This window comes from Gymnodraco acuticeps, unplaced genomic scaffold (genome assembly GCF_902827175.1).
Source record: "Gymnodraco acuticeps unplaced genomic scaffold, fGymAcu1.1, whole genome shotgun sequence".
NCBI lineage: Eukaryota > Metazoa > Chordata > Actinopteri > Perciformes > Bathydraconidae > Gymnodraco > Gymnodraco acuticeps.
Window position 1 is genome coordinate 872,659 of NW_022990966.1, and position 27,908 is coordinate 900,566.

Consider the following 27,908-nt stretch of genomic DNA (forward strand, 5'->3'; position numbering starts at 1 on the left):
TGTCTTCTGATTTTTGACTGAAAGGGCAAAAGGCTAGACCTACTTTGGTTGAAATATGTAGCTGCGTCCCTGCTTTTGAAAAATAGGTGTGCGATTGACATGCCAGATTGAATGAACATTTTAAATATTGGTCCTGTTGGGTTGCTGCGTGTTGGGTTGAGGGGCCCTGAGCTCTCACTGCCCAGGGGTCCCTGGAGGTACTAATCCGGCCTTGCATGTAATGTTTGTTTATTGCAATTCATGAACAGAAAAAGGAGTTAAAAAAATCTGTCAATAACTGTAACAACACGGAAGAAGAGTTTATTACATATTTATTCAAGGAATTAAAAAGACAAAATGCAGCAGGGCTGAAGTGCAGCGTCTCAGTCTACAAACAGTGAGCCCTATGATGTACGACAGGTATTAAACAAACACAGTTACAGTCTTACGATAATACTAGGATGCACATTCTCACAGAATGACTTGTCTGCAGTGTGTCTACGAGCTAAGCTACTGCCTCTGCTAACGGCAACAAATACTTCAAATAACGCGTCATTTCTCGGAAAACAACAGCCGGGTTATTTATAATTAACAATAAAACATCTTAGTTGTAGCGATTTTTTACAACTTACATTGCCCTGTTTGACCTCCTTCACAATCAGTCCCATAAAGGGCAGCAGTACAATGGCTAATTAAATTTGAAGGACTTAATTTGAAGCAATAAATACTTGTTTTTATCCGGCAACCTACATTCCTCCGTTTAGAAAACCCCATCCACATTCTGCCTTATTTTGAAAATTGACGGTTTTGTTGTTTATTAGCACATAAACCAGATTTTGACATTAAACAGGTTAATAACATATGCTTAAAATTTGAATAAATTCATGTTGACTCAATACAGCGTTGTGGATGTGTTGGAAGTCATGTAACAGTCGCCTAACAGGTCCACTTTCGCACCTTTTTTGCAATATGTTGGGATTTTTTTTTAATTTATTTTAAAATAAGGAATGTTGACAGGCGGGCAAAAGGTAAATATGGCATTTTTAAAATACACATTTATTGGCAACCTGATTCTGAGCACCACCTGTGCCTCCAAGGCGTAATTCCTCCGGCTGTCAACGCGCTACACCTCCACCTCCAGCCAGAAGGCACTTCTCCACACCCAAGAATCAATCTCTGTCACATTTTTGTTAAACACAAGTCACCTCAAACCGGATATCCTCAATCACACTGTTGTCAGGCTACAACATTTAAATATAGGACCTTCGTATTTGACTGTGGTGACATTTAATGTGTTCTCATACGTTTATAAATGTGTAAACATGGCATTAAATTACTTGTAATACCTGTGGGAATGCTTGGTGTGGCTCTCCCGGAGCAAATGTATATACAACACATGTTTAGGTCATTTAATCATTCCTCCTAGTGCTAAATCAGCTGGGAGCGGGTCAGAATAAAGGAGAAATGGGATAATTTGTCTCAGGTATGAGCGCCAGGTGGGAGGAAGAGGACGAATAATACTGTGGTTGATGGTCAGTGTTGTGTAGAGAAGAGGAGGGATGAAGCTGAGGGGACAAAAGGTTCAAGGCTGGGTCACTGCACTGGGCTCCTTCTCATAGACGTAGCTGCCAACACCACCAGTGTTCACGCCTGGAGAAACCACAGGGACAAGGGGGGAGTCAGGGGGGGAGGAGAGAGGGGGAGAGAAGGAACAACATGAGCAGGAGAGGTTGCAAAACATTTCCTCCAGAAGCTGCTGCAGTGTTGCAGATAATGCTATGATGAAATGACTCTTGAGTAACATCGAGTAATGTGCAACATGTGCAGCGTGGCTCAATGCTCGGACATTTTGACATTCTGTTATAAAGTGCAGCTGATAATGGGTGGGTGGACAGCGCCCCCTAGCGGATACCTTTGGGCCCGAAGAGAACAGCGTAGCAGGGTTTGTGGCAGTAGGGCTGGCCGTCATGCTGCAATTGGATAAAATGCAAACATTAACACATGAAGGCATACATTTCTATAAATACTGATCTATAAATGGTCATGCAGACAGGTGGAAAGGACTATTAAAAATAAATACTTTAGTTTATTCTGTCTAGGTCATTATTTTTTATTGTTTTAGTGACGTTAATTTCCATTCTTCTTGTGTCATTCCCTTGTTTGCCGTTTTGTTTCATTTATATACATTTTTTATTCTTTTTTTTGGATCCTTTAACTTGTAGAGGTCATATATAACTCAAAAGAATTGTCTTTGTAAACATATATTTTTTACCACTACACTGAAAAAACTGAAATCGTTGTATTTAATTAAATATATCATGTCAACAGATTTCACATAACTGCATTAAGTTAGTTCAAAGCAATAATATTTAGTTTAAATAAATATATAAGGTTTTAACTTAATATTATTGCTTTCAACTAACATGATGCAGTTAACTTGAAACAGTATTTTCTGCCATTGGTGTGATTATTATTATTAATAAATTAAATATCAAAATGGTTAGCGCAAAAAAAAAAAATGTTGACTCAGCTAATCATTGCAGCACTAATCTATTATAAACATGGATGTCAATGTTTGGAAATAACTATAATAATAATATTTTGACTGATATTGCAATTGCGAAATGATTCTCGATATAAGAGGGAATGATCATTTTTGAAACATTATTCACATTATCATTAAAAAAAAAAGAGGAACTGTTCCAAACAAAGTAAAATATTGTTTGCAAACCAGGACGTCTCTGCAGCACCACAATACTTTATCCCAATATAGCTCTTACTGCTATTTGGAGATTGTACTCGTCAACGTTTTGCAATTTTTATTTATTGTAATAGTAGTTATTTTCTTCTTCGCAATATTCCTCCATCTTTGTTTTCTCAGTATTCTCCTCACCTCTGCATGGCTGCCAGGAGTCAGAGTCTTGCTGCACCTCTCACAGCGCAGACAGGGTCGATGCCAGTCCTTACCCAGTGATGTCACCTTCTCAGCTACACACACACACACACACACACACACACACACACACACACACACACACACACACACACACACACACACACACACCACACACACACACACACACACACACACACACACACACACACACACACACACACACACACACACACACACACACACACACACACACACACACACACACACACACACACACACACACACACACCCACACAACACACACACACACACACACACACCACACCACCACACACACACACACAGCACCACACACACACACACCACACACCACACACACACACACACACACACCACACACACACCACACACACACCCACACACACACAACACTAGCTTTATACTCCATGTGCAACCACTTTTGCAGGTTCACACCTTTCCAAAACCTTTTCCACCTCACCTTTTGTCCCTGAATGTGTTAACTACTCACCAAAATACACCTTCTTGCTGCATCGGGGACACAGGTTGGCCTCTCCAGAAAAGGTGGTGATGCTTCCAGCAGCTAAAACATTACACACAAACACACATTGAATTACTGCAAAGGCAAGAGAAACTATTGAATAACGACCACCAATCTTTCGAATTAGGTGTGAACAACAGGGTGCTAATAATGAAACCAAATGAAATTGAGCTTAATAACAGTTTTTATATGTTACAACAGGGAATAATTAAGTTAAGAGGCTAGTTACGACAATTTGACATATTCTGGTTGCCAGGATACTTCATTTACTCCATCTTTAAAACAGCCAATCAGGAGAGTCATCGGAGGTTTAGTGAACATGTAGTGTTGTTTTCAGACAGCAGTTGGCGCCAAACAGCAAAGACACTGGTTTGGTGTTATTCTGTCATAAAACAACCTACACATAAGATTAAGAAGGACTTTCTATTAATCCCTCGTGGGGAAATTGTTTCTCTGCATTTGACCCATCCTAGTGTTAGGAGCAGTGTGCTGCCATTTTGAACGGCACCCGGGGAGCAGTGCCTTGCTCAGGGACACCTCGGTAGCACTTGGTCTTGCCGGGACTTGAACTGGTGACCTTCCAGTTGCCAAGCCAAGTCCCTATCGACTTCGCCACCACCGTGTTTTTAGTGAGGATTTAAAAGTCCCCTCTGGGCCGACCTCACATGGAGGGGCAGACTATTCCAGAGCCTGGGGCCAGCTGCTGCGAAGGCTGGTGCCCTCAGGTTTTGAGCCTGGTCTTGGGCACTATCAGCAACAGCTGGTCAGTAAACCTTAAAGCTCTGGCTGGGGTGTAGCGATGGAGGAGATAGGCTATATAGGCAGGAGCCAGCCCATTTAGGGCTTTGAAAACAAATAAAAGGATTTTAAAATCAATTCGGAACCGAATTGGAAGCCAGTGCAGTGAGGCCAGAATTTCCTCTTTATTTGATTAGATAAAAGCTTTTCAACACTGTAAAGTATTCCAAAGATTGTATGTTATATGGCAAGTTATTTCAAAAGTTAGCCCCTGCATATTGAAGGGTTTTATGTCCAGAGAACAAACAAAAAATCCTTAACCTTTGCTGAGTCTTCTAGCTTCAAAAACCAAGTGAGTAGAAAAAAGCCATTAACAGAAAAGTGCACAGCAGAGACCAATTGAAGAAAAAATAGATAAAGGGTTTTTGTTCCTGCTGACAGGGGAAACACATGCAATCTGACACGTCTGAGAAAATCCTCCTGAGGTCCCAAAAGACTTTGTGTATCGACGTTCTTATCATTGAGTCAGCAACAGCTTTCCTTTGACCTACAACACAAGAAGTCTAAAAAACGACCCCATCAGCTATCTGTCTCCCTGCTAGTCAACGCTCGCTGATAGAAGCATGTTATTCGTACAGTGTGTACTATATTTGTGGATCTGAGTTACCTTTGGGTGCTGCCTTGGGGACAAACACTCGCTTCTCTTCAGCTTTTGGGGCTGAATCCACGCTGGTGGGGTTGTTGTTGGCGGGAGCATCGTACACATAAGAGCCAGCTCCACCGATGTTGACTCCTGAAAACAAATCATTAACACAAGAGAAAATATTTTATTTTATATCTGATATAATAAATAAATATTTTTTTTTTATAAATGAATAGAATATTACAAAATGAATACCTTCCATAAATACTTTATTGATAAATAAATACATATTGGTAAATGAAAAGATTGCAGCTATCTAACAGCAGTAGCAGTTGAACAAGTCAAAGAATATATAGACACGTGAATACAAAAATAGATAAATGTATATAAATATAAAAATTAAATGCACGGATCTGTGTTTTGATTTCGATTTTTTTTTTTTTTAAATTGTATTTACTTATCTATTTATTGGTGATTAAGTATTTTTTGTGCCTCCATTCTAAAAACCTTTTACAATATAGTTAGTCAATAAACAAACCAAGTAACACAATACTAGAGAGTACACAACAAATCCAGTTAATATACTGTAAGAGAGTACAATCAAAGTCTAGTAAAGATGTTAAAACAGGTGAATGTATTTAATGCTGAATAAAAGTACATGAGTATTACCTTTTGGCCCAAAGAGGGCAGCATAGCACGGTTTGTGGCAGTAGGGCCGTCCGTCGTGCTGTGGGAGAGACAGAAAAACATCAGTGACATCTATATAAAATAAACGTACTCAATGGGCATGAAAGGATAGAAAAAACCCTGATGACGCAAATGGGAAAAGGCAACCATGACATGTTAAAGTATAGTCATTTTTCACACTTTTTCTGACATCATATATTTTGGTTTGGGGAGAAGATGGAAAGATTCAGTCCAAAAACGAATACAAGACTCTTTCTTTCCATTTCAACACATAATAATGACGCCGGCTGTATCCAAGAAACAGGATTCTGTTGATGAGCCAGCACCGAGTGGACGTGTCCCTACCCCACCTGAGGGGTCAGTGTGAGACATAGATGGCTTGCTGCTGATGCATGCTGGGAATGTGGCGGTCATTGCTGGAGCATGTGACCAGCTTGGGAAGGGGATCAGGGCCGAGGGCTACTGGTCCAGATCCCTGATGCCCATAGAAGAGAAGAAACAAGCGAATGACACGGGAACGATGCCAGAGCCTGGGTGGTGAGGGAAAAACCTCCAGGAAGAGAGCCAGGCTTTAAATTCCGGCTTCAAAATCATATATAATGATATTTTTAAACACATATCTTTATGGATACTGTCGAGATATTGTAGGGTTGACCATGGATAATTACAGTGTAGTTACTCCTTGGGAATTTTTATAAATAACCATTCGTAGATCAACAGTCTTAGAAAGTGTCATCACTTTTCTGTAACTCACCTTACAAAACCAGGGAAAATAGTTGTTACCCTCCTGAATTCATTTGACAAAACCGGTACCAACCGACACTGAGTGCTGGGATTCAAGAACAACTCTTAGGGGCCCAGGATGCGAAAAAAGTGATTTTGTATTAAAAAGGCCAATTTGAACAACAACTTTCATAGGAATGAATTGGCCCTGCCTCCAATGTTGTATCTAGTTATCTTTGTAATCTTGTATTAGATAAAAAGGGACAAACTACCCACAGTCCCTTCTGCTTTGGCCACATGAGCTCCGTTACCTCAGAAGACTGTGAGGCAGAGTAGAGGATTCTTCTCTCACGTTAAATAATGAATTAACCGTGACAGGATCAGCTACCGTTAAAGCATTCTCTCACTTCCTGTTTGACATTTATGAGATCCTTGAAGGTCCGGACGGCGCTGCCATAACTGAGCACTGATGACTTTCTCAGGACAGGACACACACAGGGCTTCATTGTGAAGTGCAGGGAGACGTCTGTTAACAGTCTGCTGTACAGTACTGGCTCTGGCTGTGAAGCAGAGGGACCCTAAAAATGGATTATCCATCTTTACACACAGCCCACTCTCTTCCCAGAAGCTCACTTCCCACATCCTGACAATTCAATCTGTTTTCTTCATCTTTTTCGTTCCTGTCGTCATCCTCATCTTAATCTCCGTGCCCCATTGCTTCGAACTCTGCTCACCCACTTTGCTGGGCTTCAGTCCCTGGACAAGAGACCAGAATGCTAGTGGATTAACTTTGTACCACTAGCTGATTTTGATCTGCTTTTTTTACTTGCTTATGGCAAAGTCACTTCATGTCTTAACAGGTAGCTATTTTAAAAGAAAGATGCTATCAAGTTATGGCCAGACAGTTAAATTAAAACGGCGATGTTTCCCTCTTAGATTTTATCATTTGAAGGATTTTTTAGAGCCCAAAATAATTGAAAGCATTGAGTCTTTTTCCTTAGAAAAATAACTTTTGTGTATCCACCAATTTTACTTAAGAAGTCACTTTACAGGTCTTAGTGAGTACTACTTCACATGTGAGCTACATGAGCCACCATACTGTATAGCTCACTTGGTAGAGCTTGAGGCCCATACTGGGGCTGAGGACCTGGGGTCAAATCTGGCCTGTGACCATTTGCCACGTGTCATCCCCTCTGTCACCCCCCTTTTAACACTGTCACTTCAACAAAAGGCACTGGTTAAATAAATTGGGGGTGTGGAGTTAGAAAGAAGTGAGTTTAACAGATCTTTGTATCTTTGGCTCTTGGCTCCATTAGCGGCTACGAGCATAGCAATCCAATTGGCTAAAAAGCATGGAATTAAAAAAGGCTATATCTGCGGTTCAGCTGCATAGATTTGTATCCTTTTCTCAAAAGATGTATCCGAAAAGTATTTAATTCAAGCACAATTTCATGGCTGTTGGGATTCATAGATATTTATCACTGGAGAAAATGTTTCCCTGAACTCAAAATCTCCCGTCTGTATGTTCAGATTTCACTCCGTTAAGACTCTGACAAGTAGATCTGCATTCAAATACAATCTTGGTCTTTAAGGGGCAACAATGAGGACTTGTCACCTTTTCCTTTCTGAAGCCTGGCTCTCTGCCCAGGCGGCTGCCGTCATTCGCCCTCAGACGACAGGCCACGGTCGCCAGTTTCCTTTTAAAGAAGCAGTCAGTATTTCTCTGAGGGTCTTAACCTTCTGCATACCAGGGGCCTCATTTATAACGCCGTGCGTAAGGATTCACGTGGGAAGGTTGCTTACGTAGTAGAAAATTAAAAAAAAATAGGTACAGACATTTTCCGATTCACCAAACATTGCGTACCGGCGAGGAAAGTGCGTACAGCACTTCCTACGCCGGTTTCCCTTTATAAATCACAATCGACTCGAAATGCGGTGCAGCTTTTGCGGGCTTCACGTAACGCCCATATTTGCCTATAAATAGTCAAAGAAACGTCCATTCATTCATTTTGACTGACTTTATGAAGAAGATCGCAGGAAATGACGACAGAACAGCTAAAAAAGACATCTCACACCGTGTCAGATTTTGGTTATTTTGGGGAGGTCGAGATAAATCATATTGTTTGGTGGATGCAGTTTGAACCAGAGTAGCGGCATGAAGGTCGGATGGTCACCAAAATAAATAAATAAGTGGTCCGAAAAAGGTTCATGACAAAAAAAATACACATAGCCTTCCTCAGTCAGTGTGTTTGCACCGGGGACAGGAGACCCCCCCCCCTTGATGAGAAACTGTAAGAAATGATCGGGGAATCCCTCCGGCGTGGAGTCATGATGACTAGATCTGAATTATGTTTTCGTATTTGGTGGTTTGTGTCCCAGCTGTCGATCAGCTGTGCGCAGCGTCTCCACTGCAGCAACTCTATATCCACCAGTTAAAGGAAATACAACTAATGTGTTGTGTTATATTAGCTGTACAATTTACGACATGGTGTTCTTAGTTTCCATACCTCCTGTGTTTTATGAGCGACTTATCAAGTCTTAGCAAACGGCATAAAACATGATTAAACATGGTAGTATATAAAACCATGCTCGTACAACCTATAGAAATGCAAAACCGCATCATTTATGAGAAAACATTTCATAACATTAACACAACATATTCGAGGTGGTTTTAAATAACATATCCGTATTTATTTATTTCTCCAAGTTATGTTCTTGTGTGCACTGAGGAGTCTCAAACAGGCGTTTGTTTAATCATTTTAAGAATGGCTTTAATCAATTTGTGAAAATGAACATTTTGTTTATGGTATTATTTCCACATATTTCTCTCCATTCTTCCTTCTGCCAACGGTGTCGCAGTTTCTCGTCTCTCCCGTGTTTGTGCTTAGTGCGTAAGAGTTTGCTTGGAGGACCGCACGTTTTCCCCCGTCAAGTTAGTATTTTATAAATCGCAAAACATGTGCGTAGAAACTGGCGTACGCCATTTTTTGAGCGTATATCCCTATATAAATGAGGCCCCAGGTCTGAGATGACATCAAGCACCCGCAGTCCCCTTTACATGCTTTAAAACAAAAAATCGACATCTCTAAACCTTGCTCTGTTTCCATGACGATGATTAAGTATTGATTTTTTGCCTAGTAAAGTCAGGCTCGTGGCACGGTGCTGCAGCCCGGGGGAACATGTGGATGCTGCAGAGAGAGAGAGAGAGAGAGAGAGAGAGAGAGAGAGAGAGAGAGAGAGAGAGAGAGAGAGAGCGAGAGAGAGAGAGAGAGAGTAGCCCTAGAGAAGAGATGAAGCCTATCTCTATGCGAAAGAGATCGAGAGAGCGCTCTGAGCGAGATAAGGAGATAAGCGATAGCATCCGCGAGAGATCGAGAGTACATTACTGTAATCATGCAGAGATTAAACAGCAGCGCAACAGCAGCATCCTTTGGGGTCTGCAGGGATTTTGCTTTTGTGTACAAAAACGCTGAGATCACATCCTCTGTGTGTTGAGAAAAGAGCGGGAAAGTCATCCAATAACAGAAATGTCGAGGATGAGATTGAAGTGCTGGCTGGGTCACAGAGGGCAACATAAAAAAGGGCTTGATAAGAAAACCTCCGGTGGGCGGCGGAGGTCTATATGTTGAGACGCGATACTGCAATGTGATTATGCAACAGAGAGGAAGAAGAGTGCTCATCCTGGAGGGGTTAAAATTCCCAAAAGGACATCTCATATTGACAGATGCAGCCAGACACACAACAAGGAAGGGAAAAAGGCATGAACTCAGCAATTTCCTGAGCAGAAAGCACACATTCTGTGGGGTGAAATGAAAGGAAAGAACATCATATCTTTGCAAAGCAGAAAAACACTTCCCAGTCTTAAGAGCCGGTCTCACCAGCGTTCATTTTCATCATTGTTGGTTTCACTTTGGTAACGTTTTTCACATTAATGCCGCCGATGGCCAATAGGAAGCCGTCTTAATGGTGCTGATGAAGAGCCTAAGAGTTCAACACAGAGGAAGGTATTGTAGCTTATTAGCTAAGTGGCTTCACTCACTTTCATTTAACCTTCTGTGTTGCAGTAAAAACTGTCTCACAAAAAAAAGGGATGATTTACTGACTATGAGACAAGAGTCATTGGTGCAAAAACATCCTCCCCTTCACTAAATAAGTCCTTATTGGATTAATTTATGAACAATCCTGAGAGAGAACATGGAGTAAACGACACAGAGAAGAGAAAATAGAAGGAAGCTATAAAAACAGGAAGCGACTAAAAATATGTTCTTCCCTGGCTAGCATGTTAGCGGTTAGCATCTCCAACCACTGAAGATCACAAACGAGGTCTGAATGTAGTCTCTAGCATACATTACTAATATATTTTCAATATAAAACATTACTCTTGAGTACTGAACATACATACATCATTTGTCATTATGCCAATCACTGAAACGTGCTAACGGTTTCCTAAAAGCGTTACCATTAGCATAGCTTTTAGCGTGTTTCATTGAGGATCCACTGTAGAGGCATTCTGTCAATAAGTCAATACATGACCAGGCAGAACTGGCTTCCCCTTTTTAGATTTCACCACTAAAGTCAATTAACTGAACAGGAATATTGTCATGAAGTTTGTTTGACCTCGTGAGATCAACCGACTGTGCTGATATTTCATACAGAAAGACAACATTACTTCCTAAAATAGAAGTTGCATTAACAGTGGAAAGCCCTTAAAGTCCATTCAGAGAAGCCATTTGTGTGGCACTTTCAGCCACAGTGCTTCACAGCAGCACTGACTGCATATAATGTGAGCATGAATGGCCTCAGTGGGAAGTGAACTCCTACCCGAGACAATATGCGAGATGTGCTCCATACACAGAGCCACTATGCAGCATAGAAAGAGTCCATAACACTGCCCCAGTTACAGAGTATAGTACATATCTCTTCATCCTGGTTTCCCTTGAAAAAATCACCATTCAGTTACACTGATAATAGAGGCTGTGTTTAGACCCTGCTATGTGCCTTGAAGCAAGAAGCTGAAGTAGTAATTTACAATTTTTCGACACTATCTGGTAGTTTAATATTACAATACAATGAATCCTATTTTACAAACAGACCATAGATTTGAATTCTTAATCTGTAAATCAACTTTGAGATAGATTTACATTATTGGAGTATTGAGTTAATTATTTAACTCTGATAGGTTGTTTTATGGCATAGTTTGAAAGTTAAATGGGTTGTTTTATGGCATAGTTTGAAAGTTAAATGAGTAGATGAATAGTAAGAAAACTTGAGATGTACTAAGTTGCTTTTCTCTACTATGGTTTCCATCTATTTTACTTTTCACATGTTTATAATTGTGTATGTTATCAAACGATTATATAAAATGTGCTATTTGTTTATTTTACCATTTCTAATCTCTCTTTTATTCACATTGTACACTGCCTTGACGCAACAAATACAACCAAATCTCTTGAGATCTCACTAGTTGCAGCACCAGAGAAGAAGACAGATTAGTATCAGATGCCTTTAATTTCAGCAGTGAGAGGACAGCGTTGTACAGTTAGTGGTGGCGTCCTACTGACCTCAGCGTGGCCTCCGGCGTTCAGGAGCTTGTTGCAGCGGTCACACTTAAGACACATCTTGTGCCAGTCTTTCCCCAGTGATGACACCTTTTCAGCTGCACATGAAAGACAAAAGAGATGAGGGGATGAGTGCAAACATTCACATAAAGCAGCTTTTATACACATTACTATGCCCAACAACCACCAATTGTTTCACGCTTTGTTTGCGTTATAATGTGGCGTTCAAATCACTCATCGCTGAGAGGAATCACGCGCCCTCGTTGCTTCACTCCCCAGAATAATGATTAGCTTGTACTGTATTTGTGGGCTGATTCCCCTCGGGGGAAATTGTGCCAACCGAGAGACTGGGGGTGGGAGATACTGTGCAAAGGCCTGTGTACCACCACAGGATGCAGTAATGATGTCATTGCGGGATAAACAGAGTGGCGTGACGTGAGCCCCCGTCCAGCTGGAACAGCAGGGGGGTTCCCACATCTAACCCAGATCCTTTGTATCGCCACACACACACACACACACACACACACACACACACACACACACACACACACACACACACACACACACACACACACACACACACACACACACACACACACACACAACACACACACACACACACACACACACACACACACACACACACACACACACACACACACACACACACACACACACACACACACACACACACACACACACACACACACACACACACACACACACACACACACACACACACACACACACACACACACACACACACACACACACACACACACACACACACACACACACACACACACACACACACACACACACACACCTCCCCCAGTTTACAGTATACCCATCCTGCTGCAGACGGCCCTTCAACCCCATTTCCGTCCCCTTTTCTCTCCCAGACAAGCGAGGGACCCCTAATTATACCCTTTCCAACAATAAATCTCTGCTGCTTCCACACAATGGACCCCAAGGAGTCGTGCAGGCATCAGAGGAAACACCTTCTCTTATCAAGGCAGGGCACAAATAATAGGCGGATGCTGGAGTCTGTTTCCTTCATACCTCCAGTCACAAACACACACAAACAAACAGCATGAATGCAGACACACAGACGATCACTTCCTGCTGCACGTCCTCTCTCTGGCTGCTTTCACACATGTACCATAACCTGTATAACTGCTGTCAAATTCCTGCGTCACGTCAGGAGGCACAGGAAATCACACATCATAGAGCGGAGAGTCAGTTTCATGGAATTTAAAGAACTCATTTGTTAAAAGAAAAATAATGCACGATATGATGAAAATACATTAACAGTGTTGAATGTAGCGAGACTATTATTGCTTGATACATTAACTGATATTCAAATTGCTTGTTGAGCCAAAAAAAAAAGTGAGGGAGATAGATTTGATTATCCTTTTTTTGCACTGCTGAACATTACACGGAAAAAAAAGGACCAAATTAAAAAGATAATTACATTTGAAGGTGCAATTTCCACTGATCTTTTACAATGTTTTTACGAGTTTACGTTGCAATGATGGTCAAATAACATATTCTGCAGCCGTAGCTAAAAAAAACGCAGAAAGAATAACGAAATGTAGACTTAATATAAAATGTCACGAAAGGTAAAACATGAATTTAAGGTGCATAAAATAACTGGTGAATCAAGTATGAAAATAGCTCAAATGTAAGTGGTAAAGTAATTATTTTGGGTTTATGACTTTTCAAAACCAGAAAAAGGAAAAAGCAAGCATGATATTGCCAACATGAGTTTGAGAAATGTAATATTGTTCCTTTTATGGATTGTTAATATACTAATTTCAGCGTTGACCAAATAAGTGCCATGATTTTGTTCAGAAATTGTATTTAATTCGATGTGAAAATTATGTTATGGGTATCATATTCTGGAAAATGCTTCTCGGATTGCTTTAGGAGATCAGACTACTCCCTGCAGAGCTTTCTGTTTGCTCTCCCTTCAGCTCTCCTTGTCAATTATAAAAACACAGAGACAAATGGCCAAACAAGGCCCTGGAGAGGAGCTGGAGACGAGGAGCGTGACCTCCCATCAACACGTCACCAGAGGAATGCTGACTTGGACATAGCAAATTGCCGGAAATGCTAAATCACTCTTAAAGATACTGTTATTCAGAGTAAGCCGACAATGAATCATTCTTTAAAATCAATAATATGCTCTTAAATCAGATGACCACAACACCTTTGGAGACAGCCACTTGAGTTAAAAGGACGCCATCGCTGGTTATACTCAAGCAAAATGAGTTTGTACATGTTGTCCAACCACATCAGTTATGTTAAATGTGTTTATAGTTTGCATCATTCTAAGGTGGAGTGAAAAGCAGGTCATAATTGAGAGGGAGGGAAATGGCACATATTGTCTCCTGAAAGTCATTCATAGTGCTGCACTTAGTTGTTCACATATAAAGTGACAGAAAGAGTGTAAAAAATGTAATCGACATTTAATTTAAAATTCAGTTCAAAAGATTTTCCTCTTGCTCTTTGGTTTGTTTCACTTAAGCTCACTTTTTAATTCACCTAATATGTTGACATAACTAAGTTTGAGTTTCCAGAAGCCTTTCCAGTCATTACCACCACACAGGACGGAGGTATTAGTTACTAAATCATCTGAAAATTCAATGAATACACTCTCCTATTGAAGCAATAGAATTTGTGGTGGATACATTGATTTATTGTCTGACAGCAAATTATGGAAAGTAACAAAGAAGATCAGAGTCAGACACAGTAACTTTTGCCTTCTCTATTCCCTTTTATATCAACAGAGCAAACCTTAAAACACCTTTACAGTATGTGATGTTTACATAGAGAACAAACCTGGACCCAGTAGTAGTTTAACCGGTCTGCTCTTGAGACAAGTGTGTGTGATTGATTTCCTCCTAAAACTAAGGACACCCATATACCGACTACCAGCTGTACAGTGTTCAAAATACTGCCAGCGATTGCTGCTCAGCATTTCATTTTCAGTGCGTGTGTGTGTGTGTGTATGTGTGTATGTGTGTATGTGTGTGTGTGTGTGTGTGTGTGTGTGTGTGTGTTCTTGTTGTTGACTGACTCACGAACAGACACACCTCCACACAGCTTTGACAGTCAGTGTATGAGTGGACGTCAGAGCCTTGTCTCTGACGGAGTGTGTCCTCATTCAGTCCGTGTCTGTGTGTGTGTGTATAAACAAGTCCACTGTTTAACAGCTAGTTTTAAAAGGCCAGTTGTTATAAGAGGGGTGAGTCTGTCTGTCTGTCTGTCTGTCTGTATTCTGTGCTGTAGGAGTTATAGAGTGGGGGAGGTGGAGGGGATGCCTATGGTCCAGATGTTTATACCCACCCAGCTGCAAGCAAGCCTCTATCCTTATTATCCTTCATGCTGTGCAGCTTGACCAGTGAAATGAAGCCAGAAAATGTGCAATTGGTTTGACATTTCTTAAGATCTAATAAGAGAAATCGAACTCACTGCACCAATGAACCCACATTGAGCTCTTTGTCTCCTAAAATAGTAACGTGTGGGCTCAAATTAAGCAACTGAACTGCCACCATGTCCTCCTTCACCTCGTTACAGCAACAACCTGAGGGTGAAAGCACCCACTTGTGTAAGCAAACAAACTGCTGTTCACAGGGAAGTCTCTCCGGATATTCACATTTACATTGTCAACATCGATGAGGATGTGCCTAATCCTTTTAGCCAATTCTGTTTTCTCTCTCACGACAAAATCAGTCACAAGCACACAACAAAGGATTCCCCTGTTGGTGCGACGTAAACAGTGGGACAGCTTTGGGGAATCACTGCTAAAGAGTTGTAGTTGAAAAGAGTTGTAAGACTATTAAACACCTGAACTTTGAAACAACATCCATAACATTGATCTGGCTGCTACTTAGAAATCATTTATCTAATATTCCAATATTTTGTATATAGACTCTTATTGCACTATTTGACTTTTTTTTTATTACTATTTTTCTTTTTGTATTTACTTGCACTATTTGTCGGCTTTATTGTGTTGCACTGTTGGAGGAGCCTGTGACCTAAGATTGTCATTGTCATAACTACACTGTAGCTATGTTCGTATGACCAATAAAAGCCTTGAACCATCAAACCTGACCTGTGCGTAAAACTTGCTGTAAACCAACTTTAAGAGATACTTCAAATAAGCAGAAGCACACTTTTCCACAAACAGTAAACGCCATATATTTAATGCAAGTATGACTCCTGTTTAGGATGTAATCTCCAAACTAAACGGATCACGAGACGAGATAAGTCAGTATCTGGGAGGCTTAACATCTCGGGTGAAATATTTCCTGAAGGAAAAGCTGCAATAGCAATCCACCTTCAGTGAATATAACAGGCCAAAAATATCAGACGAGGTCCATCCGTGAGATTTGACCTGATTGTTTGGGATTGGTCCAAGGGACTGCAAAACAGATCATACTGTATAGATTTCAAAAATATGTGTAAATATTAACCTCGTGTTATAAGAGAGAACATGGATCTTTGGAATAGATTTAAAAAGTCCAAGAAAATAAGTTAATAAAAGTGTGTGTATGTTTTACAGCTGTAAAGGTTAAAGGTGGGGTAGGTACGTTTGAGAAACCGGTTCGAGATACACTTTTTGTTATATTCCATGGAATGCTCTTAACATCCCGATAGCAATGAATATCTTAAGTGCTTTGACAATAAATCCATTAAAAAAATGTCATCTGTGGAAGCCGTAATACTGTAAAAAGCACGACCAATCATCTGAGCCGGCCCGGCTAAAATAACTGGATGGCCTACCTGCCTGTCAGCCTTCCATCTCGTGCCCTCATTGGTCGCGTTCGTGTGTGTTGGAGGAGGGGCTCTGTAAGGAAGTGGCAGATTTGTTCCGGCTGTGTATTTTCAAATTCCAGCGCACTCAAGCTGGTTTCTCCAAAATGACCTACCCCACCTTTAAATGGGTGGGGTTGCTGGCATTGATAAAGTGTTTCATTTAATTTTTCCAAGTAAAAATATCCTGACATGTGTTGTATTCAAATGTACTTGCTTCAGAGGTCCAAAAAACATCTTGATTTGTGGGAATTCCTCACATTGGTGTCATCATTTAAATCATAGGGCAAAAACATTATGGCTGCCAAGGGGTGGGGACTCTTTTGCTTCTACAAATACATGTTCATTAGCCACATAAAGAACTGAGTGACAGACAATGTGACTGCAGGAACACTGAGCTCCAAGTGAGAGGATGACGTAATAATGAAAGCAGAGGTCTGGGCAGAGATCAGAGGTCATCACCATCCCCATTTGATACCTGCACCCGTATAAGCTGCTTAGCTTCATTTGTAAATTCCTCATCTAAGCTCTGCAGTCTGCGACCGGATTCTCTTATTACGCTGTCAATATGGTTTAAATCACTGAGACAGCCTGCTGTGGACTCTTCTTTTATGATTCAGCTCAGTGTTTTAATGACTTGATTCGCTTTCAGTATATTCCTGAGCATTATCGAAGGAAAGGAGGCTGAGGTCTAGAGCCACAACATTGCAGTCAGAGCTTGCATTTGTAATGAAGAAACACAAGGACAATTTAATGTGGAAAACGAGTTCAACTGTGCACACGGCACCACCTGATGTTCATAAACACTTCCCCAGCAGTGGCACTCCACCCAGCCCGGCACATTTAAGTTCATTTGGCGCCAGGAAATTACCGAACAGGCTAAAATACAAAACGACTTGACGCCCAATGAAAGAGGTATTACTGGCAGGAAATTCAGCGGCAACATCTCATCTAAAGATATTACTTTGTGCCATTCAAAACTCAAAGCAGTTTTATGTAAATGGAAAAGCATTTAAAGTGAGAGTGGCTCATGCCTTTCGAACTAATAAGGTCAGACTATTCACACTTAATACAGCCATAATGTAATTCATAGCCTTAAACATACTTTGAACGTCATAACTAATGAGAAAAGGGCTGTTTTCTCTCACTTGGTTTTAAGTCTTTCTACAGTTCTCCTGACATATTATCCATATAAACCCATCAGACAAATATTTACTAAAAGCTATTGCAACAGAATTAGTTGGGGTCGCCATCCTTTGTTAGGCCTAACTTTATTTGCGCAAAAGTGCAGTAGGAGTCACAAGACATCTTAGGCAGCGTATAAAAGCAGCAATTAAACATCAAATGACTGATGTTTATATTCAGTTAGTGCGAGTATCAGTTCTGCTTCCAAAGATGAGGCACATCAGAAAACTTCAAGCCGTTTATAATTCAATTTAAATGTCCTTTCTGTGACATGATTCACTTACACTTCAGATCATATTAGGAGTGAAACCAATTATGCGCAGACAGACTGTAAGGGGAGCCGCATGGGAGCAGCAAACGGTCCTCAAACACACTGTAATTGGACAGAACATTAAGAAACAGAAATGTAACGAGTTGTCTTCAGAGGGGAAATATTAACGGCCAATTTCTCCAAACGACTTAATTATGGGCGCTTTACTGTGAACAGTGACAGGGCGGCTGCTGCACCCAAAAAACACCAGAGATTCAGCTTCAGGTCAGGGGGAAATTCATCCTTTCTGTCTTAAAGAACAAGTTCTGAACAACATTTGTACAGCTGAACTCCCAGCATGCAACGCAGCAGGAATGTCCACCAGGGGGGTTGGGCTCTGAAATCTCATATGGGTGCTCTCTTATCACTCAATAATTAGATTGGGTTAGGACCATAGGTTAGGACAGAGGGAGATCTAATGTGTTGGAAGTTCTGCAGGAGGGGCCACAATCGTGAAGCTGCCGTTTGAGTTCAACTGCCGTTAGTGTGAATAGTACTGGTGGAGGGACACATTGATTAATTAAAGATAAACAACATTGGTATCTCCCAAGGTGCTTAAAACAATTCATAATAATAATAATAATTCACTAAAAGTTTTTTTAATTGTGTGCCAATTTTGAAATTAGTACATTTCGTAGAGATAAAACAGGTAGCTAGCCTAAGCACCAATGTTATTTATGCAACAGGCGGCTTTTTCACTTTTAGTATTCCTTGGAGTTATTATCCTCAAAGTCACTAAGAACTAAGAAATACTAATATTTATTTCCAGAAGTTTTAGCATGAAGAACTGTTGCCTTTCGTCTAATGTTTGCCTTTGTGAGATTACATTAGTGCAATCAGTTGATATACGTTTTTCAAATTTAACGACTTGACGCCCAATGAAAGAGGTATTACTGGCAGGAAATTCAGCGGCAACATCTCATCTAAAGATATTACTTTGTGCCATTCAAAACTCAAAGCAGTTTTACGTAAATGGAAAAAGCATTTAAAGTGAGAGTGGCTCATGATTTTCAAACTAATAAGGTCAGACTATTCACACTTAATACAGCCATAATGTAATTCATAGCCTCAAACATACTTTGAACGTCATAACTAATGAGAAAAGGGCTGTTTGCCTTTCGTCTAATGTTTGCCTTTGTGAGATTACATTAGTGCAATCAGTTGATATACGTTTTTCAAATTTAAAACCCCTTAATTTGAAGCAAACTTGACTTTGCTTTCATGCCAAAATGTGCCTTTTATAAACACTTTGATAGCAAACAGCGGACTGAAGTCAATCCTGAAACGAGAACCAATGTGGTACTGAATCGATAATCCATTAGAATCGATCGTGACCACAATAATCTAATCTAAAGAAAGGTTGATAGTAAATTGATGCAGTACACTCTAATGGAGCATCGAAGACCTCATTGCTATTTAACAATTTACAATTTATAACCAGCTCAATCAGTTTGTCACAGTTAAGGCTGATGTTAAATCGCAAGTGGATTTTTACGAGTATTTTTTATATTTATGTCACATTTTTACTCCAAATTAAGCTCTATTTTCGTCGTAATGTTCATGATGTAACCAAAGTTATTGTTATCATTTCTAAATCACGCCTGGCTGGGTTTTGTTTCATTGCACCCTCTGGTAACATGGACCCATCTGTTCAGCTCTTCCTATCATACACACACACACACACACACACACACACACACACACACACACACACACCACACACACACACACACACACACACACCACACACACACACACACACACACACCACACACACACACACACACACACACACACACACCACACACACACACACACACACACACACACACACACACACACACACACACACACACACACACCACACACACACACACACACACACACACACACACACACACACACACACACACACACACACACACACACACACACACACACACACACACACACACACACACACACACACACACACACACACACACACACACACACACAACTCTCCTCTTTCTCATTCTCCTCCTCCATCAGTGGCAGCTGAGTCCACGCGGGTGTTTCTCTGTGTTTGGCTGCAGCAGTGTGATAACTGCACGTCCTAATGAACTAAAGGCCCAGGAGGCAAAGCCGGACCCGAACATGAGAGGAACATTTAGTAAAAAAAAAATCTTGCATCTCTAGAGAAATGTATGAAGGGAAAAAACAAGCAGCCTGCGTTTCCTCCTCTGCATCCTCTCTATTCTGTTCTCTGGAGTATAAACACCCTCAAGGACTGGTGACCTTTTACTAAACTTTAAAGACAATCGCCATTCAGTCACGGGGGATTCAACCTCACCAAGGGAAGGGGCTTTGGAGGAATTTTCCACTTGTTCATTCACTACTCAAGTGTCTTTTATTAATTTCTGGAAAAATCTGTGACAATTTCTATAATGGCCAAGATACAGGATTACTTTATTCCACAAATAATAGTAACATTCCAAAAGTACTTGATAGTTATAGTTCATATGATTATTTTTGGAGCACTTTTTTTCCGTTTATAGTCAAAGACACATTGGCAAAACAAATGGATGTTTACAGCCAATGTGCAAAACTTATTTGATAGGGCTAAACTATAAACAAATATCTGTTTTCATTATTTAAATAATGTATAGATTATTTGTACTTGATGGTTGCAGACAATGATTCTTTTCAAATTACATTATAATTTCCCAGATCCAAAGGTTATTTAGCTATCTCCTTTTGTCCATCCAAGAGTTCAACACAACCAATATATTGTATACAAGAATTGTATAGAGAAAAGAAGCAAATAAAGCATCAACTCACTTTAAGATCTGTACATTTATTTTGTAAACTGCAATATTCAACTTCAGTAAAAATCCACCTGTACCTAAATAAGGTACTAGCAGATGTATTAAATGTCACAGAACTTGTAGGATAAACCTCTGCTCGTAGTGAGGGAAGTGAGAGTGAGTTGACCGTGGCAGTGGTTTAGTAAACAGTGGAATTATTGTAATGGTCAGTGTGTGCTGCGGTGCTCACAGTGCAGGGTGGGGATGCTGAAGAGCGACCAGGAAACATGCTTTTGGTTTCCCCGTCCTGTGGCTGATGCAACCCCGTGGCAAAACTTAGCTCTGGAGGTCGTCTGTCGCCTCAGCCAAGGCGAGGTTTCCTCCCCAGGCGTTCTCCCTCTCTCCCCCCTCTCCCTCTGAGAATAAAAGAGGCCGACCTCGTGAATCCCGCTGGCTGACGTAAGTGGGCTGCAGTTAACTCGCATCCTGTCTGCGCTGCTCACGGGGGCCGCAGCCAAAGCACCCAACGTCCCTCCCTGGACCCGGGGGCCAAGCTTGCCCCACACTGCCTCTCATCTCTAACGGGTCAGGACACTGTGTCCCGGCTACAGTCAGGGACTTCAAAAGCATGTAGTCTGCACGATTAGCCTGCAGAGAAGTGGACCATGTCTTCAAAAGAGAGGCAGGACTGTATGACTAGAATGGCACCTTCAGATGGAGCCTGTGTAATTGGATAATCAGCCCTTGAGGGGCAGACATCATATGACGGAGGCATTAAATGCATTAAATGCTTAGACCACTATGAGTGAAGTCATCTGAGTCGTTTAGGAGGCGTTACTGCATGGTAGTCCCCTTTGAAAGTGTAGAAAATAATCTAGTTTTTAAGCCTGAGAGTTATTTTTTTAATCCTGAACTGATGGTTCTGGCAAGACTTTTTTTTTTTAAAGTAGAGTCCCTGGAAACACAAAAGAAGAATAGAAACGTTCATATTGAGTTTTAATAAAAGAGACGGCACTAAAGAGTGATACAGAATAAGCAAAATGAAATTGTTGTCTTCCAGATCACATGAAATACCTGCATGCAGTATTTATTTGTCTTCGGCATCATGTTTACTACTAACATGCTTTGTTTCCTGTGATCTAGGCGTGGGTAAAGGCTGTCACTTATTATCCGGAGTTTTAGCTACCATTCATAATTAAATAAGCTGTAATTATCTGGTCAAATAAACAATTCATGGCCAACAACACAACAGTTTGTGCATTGAACTCCAGAGGGGAGGAAATCTAGGCTATTGTTAGTTTGTTCACTAACTGAGAACATTTGCCATTTTCCCCATCTGACAATGTGTTGATACATTTTGAACAAAGGTAAGGATGTTGCCTGACAGATACTGCTGAGTTACATTAACGTCTTATTTATGCTATTATAGTTGTGTTCTAAATGAATTAGGAAAAAATACCTTTTAGAAAATTGAGTGAGTGCGAGTTTATACAATTGAATATGTAAAATGTTCTCTAGCTGCTATTTAAGGTTATGTAGTGGTATTCAATCTAGTTTTCCAAAAAGTCTGCACTATTTAAGTTTCATCTTTACGGATTTGTAATCTAACATAGAATTGTCTGCGATTTGTTCCAAGAACCTTTAAAGGTCAACCGGCATAGCTATGCACCTACACACAGCAGGGCAGAGGACTATTATATATAGAGGCTACTATCGCAAAACAATATCATACAAAATTAGATTTGACATAATGAAAATCCTATGGTTTATAACTTTAAAGTTCAAGCCATCTGAATGGACTACAGAGCCCCTTTGTTCCCTCCGCTGTTATGCAACAGGTCATTCTGCTGCAAGGTGGAATACTTTCACCTGTGAGAGGGCTGACTTTCAGCACCGAGAGTGCCATCTCCATTAGGGGATCATAATTGAGCCTAAAAAGCCAGGGAAAAAGGATCCTCATTGACTGGTGAACAGTGGCTGGCAGGTTATGCAATGAAAGCGAGCGGGAGGCAAGGACTCAAGAAATGTTGTTACATAACCAACAAGGCACATTCACACAGCCCACTGGGCAGCCGAGTGGAAAACAGGGTACTCCAGCAGCGCTGACAGAGGAGATGGAAAGGGAAAAAGAGCTTTTGTGTGGATGTTTGGGGTAAAAGTGGGATAGAGAGAGGTGTGTGGGAAAGCCGTCGTCGGGCTGAGAGACGAAGGTATTCTGCCTCAAACGTGCGAGGAGACAGAAAGAGCTTTGTGTGAATAGACTTGTCGTTTCTCATTATAATGCACGAGGCGCTTTGAGAGTCTCCTGTTAAAATAAAGGCAAGCCATTTCACCCCATTCCTCCTAGTTTGGGAAAGAGGAATTTGGAGCCTGAGGCGAGAGCAAGTGGTCGAAGAAGTAGAGGAAAGAGAGCCAGCGTGAGAGGAATTGGTGGATGAATGAGAGGAACTCACAACATAGCTCCATTAGTTTCTCGTTTGTTCACTTAGCCACACAAAGATGCTTTGCTCCCATTTGTCATGCAGAGTTGTGGCTGGATGGCTGAGCTGAGTTTGGGTCTGGAGCTGAGAGAGATTTAGTGAGCCATGCTGTGCTGTGTCCCGTATGAACGCTATCACACGCTAACTACGTATTCCCACTGGGCCTCGTCACGTGTCAGCCAATAGTCCCTGGTGTATTCGAAGCATCTCTGTACCACAGGAACGAACAGATGTGTGGCCGCAACGTGGACGCTTGGAATTCAAATTCAGCCAACCCAACAATTAAAAAGCAAGAGGTTCACTTTCTTTTAACACAAGCAACAACTGAAGCTTTCCATCTTTTTGGTGTCGTTAAACGTCGTCTCACGCAAAGCTAAATAAACGGCACGCTATTTTTAAATGCATTTTTTATGTCATGTGAACTGGTCACATATGGAACCAAGGTTATAGTATTAAACACGTGTCTAACGTTGTAAATTCAAATAAAACTACTTGGTTAGGTTTAGTAAAAGATCATGGTTTGGGTTTCTTTTTTTAAACGCTTTTTAAAAAGGAGTTTAAGTTAAGTAAATAGGTTAAGTAGTCAACGTAAAGAAGTCTAAGATGGACTTTTGGTTGCATACGAACAGCGGTCTCCTGGGTAAAAGTCATGGGTTTCTTTGACAACTCCATCCAACCCAACCGATCAAAATTAAAGCGCAAAGTTCAAATGCATAGTGATAGCATGCACAAATAGCTTAAAGGTGGGGTAGGTAATTCACTTCAGAAACACTTGTTATATTCCATGGAACGCTCTTAACATCCCGATAGCAATGAATACATTAAATGCTTTGACAATAAATACATTAAAACATTTAATCTAAGCCGTGGCTGTAAAAAGCACGACCAATCATCTGAGCCGGCCCGGCTAAAGTAACTGGATGGCCTACCTGCCTGTCAGCCTTCCATCTGTGCACAAAGTTATCTCGTGCCCTCATTGGTCATGTGCGTGTTCGTGTGTGTTGGAGGAGGGGCTCTGTAAGGAAGTCTGAAGGAAGGGGCAGATTTTTTTCAAATTCTAGCGTACTCGAGCTGGTTTCTCCATTCTTACTTACCCTACCTTTAAGGAATTGGCATGCTATTCATACTCCATTTGGTGATGCCGGGCGCTGGCATTTAATTGGACTTTTTCTTGGAAAAAGAAAAAACCTGCACAACCAAAGACAACGTCAGCAACAGTCAACACTTGCTTTTAGTGGCAATGAAATTAAACCACGCCGACCATAACACAGCTGTTCATTAAAGTAACGAACGGAAAAAAGAAATAAAAAAGAAATTCAAAAGTACTCCTATCCGTGGCACACCACAGCCACTTTAAATGACGTTCTTTTAAGAGGAGTCAAGTGTAGAAAACGTTTGCCTGATTAATCTAATATTGGGCGACAGCAGCTGCAGGACCAGGTTGGAAACAGCAGGGTGGGCCAATCACTGCTGCGTATAGCTACACCACCAACCACCACCACAAGGGGAGGAAATGGGACGGGAAATAGACAATTTTCTCTATCAATAACACATGTCCTGGTGTAGATCAGAAGCATTTTACACCCTCATTCGTGCAACTTTAACGGTTCTGCAGACCTGAGAAGGAGTTCTGAAAGGCCAAGTATCTGAGAGGAGGATGCATGTAGGTGGAGCTGCTGAACTCATATCTGAATACATCACTGACATCATGTCGATGCTTCAGGCCGTGGGCAGCAGCACATGCAGATATTTTTCTCCCACCCGACCCTTGACCTCTCCCACGCTTGTCATATGTGTGCTCCCCTCCCTTGTAATGACTTAAACCATGTTAAAACCTCCCTCACTTTCTACATCCTTTTACAGGCGACTCAGCCGCGGGCACGCTCCACCCAATAAGACACACCCCAACCAAAAATAACTCCACTAGGATGGATCCTAGCAAGTACGTTACGTAAAAAAATAACATACACATCACAGGAGCTGTGACTCACTCGCTGCAGCGAATTAAGGTTACAGTATAAATGAATACTCAGACATGCATAACATTTGTAATGGAGGAAATAAAATCTTATTTGCACAGATATTTATTCCATGCCAGTGACTCGGGACGCATACTAAGAGCAGCAGCTGTGTGTTTGCGGCCACTGTTACGTAAGAGGACTTGCATCCACTCACATAATTGATTTTGACCCCCGTGACAGCTCTGTTGTGTGCTGTGAAGTGGAGGAAAGATCAGCCGCGCAGAACAACACATTTTTTGGTATCAGCATGCAGACAAACATAAACACAGGATTACAGGAGAACAGGAGCATGTGTCCTAAGGATACACTGAACTGGGTGCATAGCAAGTGCAGCCTTCAGATTGAAAGCATTCATGTAAATGTGTGTTTATCTTCACGAACTGAGCTCCTTTAATCCTCTGCTCTGTTCTCATCTGAAAGCATTTCTTCACTGTAAACATCTGTTACAGTAAATATTATATGCAATCGCCGAGACTAAGTGTTACTCTTCGCTCAAGTAGGTGTGTTGTACTCCCATATTTGTTTACTGAGATGCAAAAGATGCATGTTTACATGTTTTCATAGCACTGACGCAGCATGATGTTCCCGTGCTTCTTCATGAGTGGGCAATCTCAGCATATGGCATTTCTGTGCTCTTGGCAGTGGCCTCCATCAGCAACCCTCTAAAGCCAACTGCCAAGCTTGGATGTTTACCAAACACAACAAATAAAAAATGGCACAGATCAGTATCAAAATAAAATAAATCATTGATTTTGTTTTTGTGAATTCAGTGCAGACGGAGCATGGTTCTCTCACGCACATTAAAAGCACTTTATATGTTATAAATAGAAGGGATTTGTTGAAATATTTGCTCTTTTGTTTACATTGACCTATTTCTCCTCTCCAGCTGTTGGCTTTCCCCAAAGTTTGTCTTTGTAAATCATTCACTCAAGTCACTCTTTCCCTTAAAATAATGACTAATCTAAGGAATGCTTTACTTCTGTGAGAAATTCCTTTGGGTCAAATTAGGAATGGTTGGCATTTTTCCCACCACTTTACATAAAAAGCCTAAAGCAATATTGATCTTTGTGGATCCAATATTGGGCTACAGTCAAACATACAAATACTTTTTGTTATATATGTTGAGATATTGTAACTTAAGCATATGCATACATTCAGAACTCCTTTTGAAAAATAGGCATTTTTAATATACGTACATTCTGTAATTCAACACATGCTTAATTGTAGTTTTTTGACACGCTTGTTTTTTTCAATGAATGAGAATTAACTCCTTTTGTCTGAATAGGAATCTTTCTCATTAAATGTGTAAACAACGGTTAGTGTAACGTTACAAAAACAGTAGAACACGTTGTCCCCAAAAGATCGATATTTTGGCTTAAGAGTCGCAAAAAACACCATCATCATGACCTAAAAGCTATTTCAAAAAGCTGGGACTAAATAAAACGGGTAACACTTACCGAAATACACCGTCTTCTCACACTTGGGGCACTTTGAAGACATGTTGGATGTTGTGGGTGAAAGTGATCTGTTTTGTTTGTCCGGAGCTGCGTTCACTATCTCTTCTCTGCACAGCAAGTGTCCTCGCACCGCTCACAGGAGCCCGAGCATCTATTCACTCCACGAGACTCATTTGCATAGCCCCGCCTCCTCCACGATACTCATGTCCCCTTCACATGCTGTGGGAAATGTTATAACTTTACAGCAAATTGTCGATAAACATAGTAGAAGAATATTGACCATCATCTACTTTCTTTGAGTGATTGTTTCCAGATACAAACAGTATATTTTATGACAAGTTGTTGGTGTTTTTTTTACACAATTTCTGTATTTTTTAAATGTATTTTTAATCCCAAAGTGTCGGGGTTCAGTTCGAAAAATAATATTTGATCGCACCCATTTAAATATAGCACAACATTTGAATGAAAATGTGATTACGCCATGTAACTTTTAATCTTAGTGTACTGTCATTGAGATATAATTTTATCGGAATCCAATATTAGTGAAATGTATTTAGACTAGCAACTATTTGAGATACATTAGCCCTTTAGTGAAGTAGCTAGCTGTAAACACGAGTTAAAAAAAAAATCAAATGGTTACAATTAATTAACTGAATATCTAAAAAAAAAACTACGATGTAAGTTTTCATTGTTTAATATTCTAGATATATAATGGAGACTATTTAGTGTTCAATTTTGTTAAATTATTCTCTTTTTTGCGAAAGTTCGGGCTTCTTCTTGTTCATTTTGCTTAACACCTATCAAACTGTTAATTTCAAGACAAGCTTTCGTTTTAATCTGGCCCCATTTCATGGATTTTGAAGCGCTATCCATTTAGAGATGAAATTTGGATGTAACTGACAAACTGACAATATTATTTCATGGAGTGATCCACCAATACAGTTAAAAGTAAGCAGGATTTGACCTAAAATACTTCTTTGAATTTTCTTGATCACTGTTGCAGTCCAAAAGTGTGTGTCCTTTTTTGGGAATTGTGTAGCGTGTTTCTTTGCCTACATGTGGTCA

The 27,908-nt window shown here is 40.7% G+C and overlaps 1 protein-coding gene across 1 annotated transcript; it reads right to left on the bottom strand.

Moving 5' to 3' along the window:
* Positions 1-294: 294 nt before the first annotated feature.
* On the bottom strand, positions 295-27,011 carry crip2 (cysteine-rich protein 2). Its single transcript, XM_034235290.1, has 8 exons — positions 26,844-27,011; positions 11,787-11,881; positions 5,485-5,542; positions 4,840-4,965; positions 3,405-3,476; positions 2,873-2,967; positions 1,892-1,949; positions 295-1,629 (listed from the first exon to the last, which is right to left on the bottom strand). The coding sequence occupies exons 1-8, from the start codon at positions 26,884-26,886 to the stop codon at positions 1,562-1,564; spliced, it is 615 nt and encodes a 204-aa protein (XP_034091181.1). The 5' UTR covers positions 26,887-27,011; the 3' UTR covers positions 295-1,561.
* Positions 27,012-27,908: the final 897 nt, after the last annotated feature.